The 6,359-nt window shown below is 38.2% G+C and overlaps 1 protein-coding gene across 1 annotated transcript in view; it reads left to right on the top strand.

Annotated features, from left to right (window-relative positions):
• Positions 1-464: 464 nt before the first annotated feature.
• LOC106461838 (homeobox protein prospero-like) overlaps positions 465-6,359 on the top strand; it is an 18,680-nt gene continuing 12,785 nt past the window's right edge. The window contains 1 exon segment of the mRNA XM_022388913.1: positions 465-2,828. Within this exon segment, the coding sequence (XP_022244621.1) occupies positions 561-2,828 (2,268 nt within the window). The 5' untranslated portion in view covers positions 465-560.

Here is a 6,359-nt window from a genome sequence, read left to right as displayed (position 1 = left end):
AGTCATCACCACCCACCACCAACTCGTGTGCTACTCTTTTACCAACGAATAGTAGGATTGACCGTCACTTTATAACGCCCCCACGACTGAAAGGGTATTCGAACCCGTGACCCTCAGATTGCGAGTCGAACGCCCTAACCACCTGGCATTGCCGGGTCAGCTACTTAGTACTTGCTAGAGTTAAGTTAGGAACGTGTATCCTTATTCCTTACTACAGATAACCCAGAAACTTATAACTTATTATACTTGTAAAAGTAAGTTACGAAAACCATACACATAATTGTGTTCTTTCATCCCTTCTTAATCAACCTTTAAGTAATAGTACGTCTTTGGTACCACTGTTATCTAGCAGTGCTTATGTTTGTGTTTACTTTTCTTCTCTCATACTTCTAACATCTGCATTCTCCCTTTTATTTTTTCTGCCTTTAGACTCCATTCAAGTGGGCAGTCAGCCGGAGACCATGAGTCAGTTCCTTTAACTTGGCGTGCTTGCTCCACTTCAACGACTGTGCAGTCGAAACACCTCCTGTACCGTCCAATCATCGGCCTTGAATTCCCATATGATGTCACCAGAGGAAGACTTGGAAAGTGTAACCATACGTGATAAGCTATTAAAGACCAAAACCAAACGGTCGCGACAGAGAGTAGATGCGGGTGAACCAAGAAACAGCTACTCTACTATTACCAACTTCAATACTGGGACAAGTCCGTCTATTCATACGTATGAGAATGGATATAGTATGTCTCTGACTAATAGGGTTTATGAGAGTTTAGTAACTCGCCAAAACAGAGAGTGTTCCAATATGGTGATAGACTCAGTTGTGTCAGATGTCACTCCTAAAAATAGGTACAGCCAGAACATGGTGTCCGAGAAACAAAGCCAAAATAAGATGTGCCTGAACGATGGTGCTACTTCTGATGCACACATGACTTCTTTGTACATTCATAGCGTCGAATGCCTTTCTGCAGCACCAATGCCAGAGACCGGTAACTTTCTCCAGGACTCTCTGAAGAGCCGAATACCAACTAATTTGTCTGGCAGTGTACTTCAAATTTCCGTAGATGAGCGAATAGAAAACAGGTCTGCAAGCCGAGATAAAATGTCCGACCCAGAGCAGATCCAGCAGCACCCTTCTCCTGCTCACAGTCCCGTGGCTTCTCCCAGCCCAGACTGTAGTCGAAGTCTAGTCTGTCCTCGAGTAATGCCCAATAGCATGTCCACGTCTGATAGTAAAGCTCTAGAAGTCAAGCGCGCTCGTGTTGAAAACATTGTGTCTATGATGTTACAGGGCCCAAGTGATCCACGCCCGCCAAGGAATTCTTCTCGGGTTCCTGTGAATGGCTATAAAAAGAGAAAACTCTACCAGCCTCAACAGCACGAAGCTACTAGAATTCTGAACGGAGATAAAGAAGTTAAAGAAATAGAAAGGGGGGATAATCAAACGTTTATTGGACCACTACCTAAGCAACATCGTACAGCAAGAGATCTTAAGTCACAACTTCAAAAAATGCAAGAACAGCTAGCTGTTATTCAACAACGTTACACTGAATTTCTTCACGATCAAATCGAAAATTCCTCAACCGAGAATACAGATGCATTTTCACCATCAGACCATCAACAAATAAAGCCAGAGATTAAACCACAAGCATACCCCCATTCTAGTACTGTTGAAGGACGGGATGAATTCCCATCGTTGTCTGTTCCATTATCTGCAAATAATAGTGTAGCCATTTATCCTGAACTAACAGAAAACATTCGTTTAAATACTGTAAAATATAAGAAGAATGCTGTTCATATTACTGAAGAGGCCAGAAGACTAGAGCGAGGTAGTCAAGAAAACGAACTGAAGGATCGAATCCAAGAAAGCCGCCAATCATGTATTGTCAAACCAAACAGTCGTTCTGGTCAAACTGAGCTGACCACTGACTTAGATATTCTGGTTGGTGATCTCAAGTCTGAGATCTCAACTAAACTGGCACATATTATTGACTCTATTGTGACAAGATATAAGCAAAACAGGTCATTTTCTAAAACATTGGAGTCAGAACCACCAAAAGATCTGCCATTTTTAACTCAAATTCTTGATTCTCCCCTTACCAAGGTAGTAGACCGAGGCAGCGGGGACAACAGTCAGATTTTGGCTGATCAGAGATCCAATGATTTTCCTTGTGATTCAAGTCCCAGACCTCCTGCTTTCTATCCCCTAGGAGTGAGGCCTTCCACAACACTATTCTGTCCAACTCCCTCATCTCAAACAATGCATCTATCACCAATGAACATCTCTCACAATTTTCCCATTTCCCATCCCCAACTCTCAGGAAGCCTAGAGGGAACAGGAATGACCATTAGTAATGACATAATGGAACAAACAGAAGCCATTTCTTTTGTGATGATGCCCAAAAAGAAGCGTCACAAGGTAACTGATACAAGTGCGATCCCTCATCTTAGGAACTGGTCAATTAGTCAAGAAGATTCTGTACCCAAGTATTCTTTCATTACTAGCACGACACAACCTTCCTTGGGGCCCCCTAGTTGCCCCCATCATCCTCCACCTTTGATCCCCATATGCTTACCCACTTCTGTAGCTATTCCCAACCCGAGTCTCCACCATGCAGAATTTTATCACTTTGACAACTCCAAATTAGCATACTTCACTCAAGAGAATAAAGACGACGACTCTTTTCCATCATCACCTGCAATACAAACTCGCTACCCTGGTTCCCAAGAGTTCCCTAATGACTCATTGCTCTTCTCCTATCTGAAACAAGACTTGGAAGATGAATCAAATGGTGGAGACAGCCAGAACTACGAGTCAAGTCTTCCTACCATATCCTTTTTTTCTCCTTTATTTTAGAGCATATAATATAACAGTGAGTTTATATTGGGTTTTGTTTTAATGTATTTCATATACATATTACATGTACACAGGTCAATATTGCCTTATTTTAGTAACGACGAAAAGTCGTTGTGTTTCATATACCAGCTAGATAAATCTCCCCTGCAGCCTTAGCATGATCAAATGTTACCTATGCAGTTATTATCAAAATATTTTAGATACACTTTGCATACTTAAACTTGAGAATCCCTGATTAAGTGCCTGAAAATAATGACACTCGCTAGTTGCATTAATGCTAGCGCCTCCCACTGGCACAGCAGTGTGTCTGCGGACTTACAACGCTAGAAACCGAGTTTCGATAGCAGTGGTGGGTAGAGCACAGAAAGCCCATTGTGTAGCTTTGTGCTTAATTCCAAACAAACATTAATGCTAGCAACAGTTTCATCCTTACAATATTTAATTGAAGTTTAAACCTTTGAACCAATTATGTCATCCTCATATATTTTAGGATTGTACAGTATAAATTAATGAAAAGTTCTAATCTTAACGTGATTTTGTGATTAAGATCTTTGACCTAATCGTGTATATTGTGTACACGTTGTATAAATAGATAGTTATTACTGTCATGTAATTATGCTTGTCTTTCGTTTTTAATTAATTAAGTTAAAGGAATTATTTATGACACTCGAATGCAGGCACTCTTGCGTCGACCCTAATTATGCGATGAAGTACTTGGTGCAGGTTACCTGCTAGTATCTTGTGTTAGCTTAATTGATGTTATTATATTACTGTTTTACAAATCTAAGAAGTTGCATATGAATTATTTGTAACTTGAAACAGTTTCTTTATTTTGTATAAACTACGAACTGATACTTTAATTTGATATAAAATGTTAAAAATTATATATTGTTGATAAGTGCCCCTAGTGAAGAGTAATCCTACTCATCTCTAATAACTGTAACTTTACTCACCTCTAATGTTAACAACTTGTATTCGCCCTTAATTAGTTGTAATTCTACACACCTTTAGTAATTACAAGAAATTGAATTTGTGCTGTTGTCAAGTCAAGAGAGTCCTGAGGTCACTGCGACCATTGTGGCATCTTGAATGTAGCAACAACTTTCCTTTACTCTATGTTTTGCTACTTCGTGTACTATGTCAGTTGAAGCTTCGTCCAGCTTCTTTTTAGTCTTCCTCTTTTTCTCTTTCCCTCCACAGCACTTTACATTATGATGTTGGCAAAGGTGCCTAGCTTTCTTGTAATGTGTCCAAACCATCGCAACTTCCTTCATCGCACAACCTCTAACAACGGTTCATAGGCTCCAATTTTTTGAATGATTTGCTGCTTGACAGACTCATTGGTCTGGTGCTCATTGTACAAAATATGCAGCAGTCTCTTAAAGCAGCGCATTTCAAATGTATCAATTCTGTTCTCTAGCTTCTTGTTAAGCATCCATACCTCACAGCCATAAAACATCACAGAACTGACTACTGCATGCAGCAGATGTAACTTTATCTTCAGTGTAATGTTGATGATTGTCCAGTTTTTCCTTAGTTTAATTAGTTGGGTGGTGACAATGGCTATTCTAGTCTTGACTTCTTTTTCAAATCTTAACTCTTCTGTGTTGGTGGCTCCTAGATATCTAAAAAAAATTGTTACTCTTTCTATTTTTTCATTGCCGATATTCACATCAACATTGCTGTCGATGGTCTTAGAGGTTGTCATCATTTTGCTTTCTTCAACATGTATTTCCATTCCGTAGCTCTTTGCAGTTTTGTAAGTTCTTGAAGCCCTTCTGGTGTCCCTACTATCAGATCAAAATCATAGCAATATACAGGTTGTTGTGCTTCCACCCTCCAATTGATAACGTTTCTGTGAAACGTTTTAAGCCATTGACATGATTTGTTTGAGAAAGAGGTTGAAAAGGCATGGTGAGAGCAGGCAACCTTGGCACACTCCTAATGAAGTCACAAACCATTCAACTATGTTGTTGTCGATCAGCACTCCACTAATTGCATTGCTGTAACGTTCTTCTGTTAGTGTTATCGAGCATTTGCTACTGTGATGCTTCTTCATCATGAGCCAAAATGATTTGAGCAACCAACTATCAAGAACTTTCTGGAAGTCCATAAAGTTTTGGTGAAGTTCTTTATGGTGATCACCTTACTTCTTACACAATATTTGGATGTTGAAGATTTGCTCTATGATACTTCTTTCCGAACACAGGCTTAAGTTTGTTCAGTATTAGTCATAGAAGTACTTTGCTTGAATGGCTGATGAAACTGATATTGTGGTAGTGTGCATTGGTAGAGATTCTCCTTTTTTTGGATGACTGATTTTGTCCACTGGGTTGGCTAAGTTTTCTCCCTCCTAGAGTCTACAAATAATTCTACTGACCTCTAGTGATTACAACGAGTTCTATTGAACATTTAATGACCAAGAGTAATTTTATTTGGTCAGTAGGGAAGATTTTTTTTTAGTAAAGGAAAGCTTAGTTTCAACAACCTCAAACCTCTATCTTTTACCAGCAAAAATATTTGCAGATTGTATTTGTTAGAACTTAGTACTTCTTGAAATATTTTCATGCAATGCACTGTGATTTTTTTGAATATGAAATGTCGGAGCATTTTGGATTCATTATCAATTAACTCAAGTATGGTACTAATAATTAGAGAAATGCATGTTTAACTTAACAATAGTATCTTTTAAAGTGACAGTGTACATACTGTAATTTAATTAACAATGGTACCTTTTAAAGCATCAGTATATATAGTGTAATTTAACAATGGTACATTTTAAAGCAGTGGTATACATAGTGTGATTTAACAATGGTTTCCACTAAAAATGATGATATATATACTTAGATACTATAATGTATCAATGGTATCTATTAAAGTGGGAATGTACATACTGTGACATAGCAACTGTATCTATCAAAGCGGGACTATACATACTGTAACTTAACAATGGTACTTACTGAAGTGGGAGTATACATACTGTCACTTAACAACGGTATCTATGAAAGTGGGAGTATACATACTGTAACGCCACAATGGTATCTATTAAAGTTTTACTTGTTTTAATATATTATTTTAAATCAAGTGGATTATATGCTGTTTGTTTATTGTTGATATTTATCACCAACAAGTCACAGATACCTACAGTAAATAATCCGGCTCATACATATATAAAAACCTGACACTTAACAACGGTATATTAAAGTGGGAGTATACATACTGTAACTTAACAATGGTATCTATTAAAGTGGGAGTATACATAATGTAACGCAACAATGGTATCTGCTAAAGTAAGAGTATACATACTGTAACGCAACAGTGGTATGTATTAAAGTGGGATATACATACTGTAACGTTACAACCGTATCTATTAAAATGGGAGTATACACACTGTAACTTAACAATGGTATCTATTAAACTGCTTTACTATGTGCGTTTGTGACGGAGCCTCTCCATTCTGACGATGTATTTTTCCAGCACGTGTTTCGGCTTGACATATTGGTC

Source organism: Limulus polyphemus, unplaced genomic scaffold, assembly GCF_000517525.1.
Source record: "Limulus polyphemus unplaced genomic scaffold, Limulus_polyphemus-2.1.2 Scaffold1042, whole genome shotgun sequence".
Lineage (NCBI taxonomy): Eukaryota > Metazoa > Arthropoda > Merostomata > Xiphosura > Limulidae > Limulus > Limulus polyphemus.
Note: the sequence above shows the minus strand (reverse complement) of the source record. Positions and strands in the feature narration are given on the sequence as shown.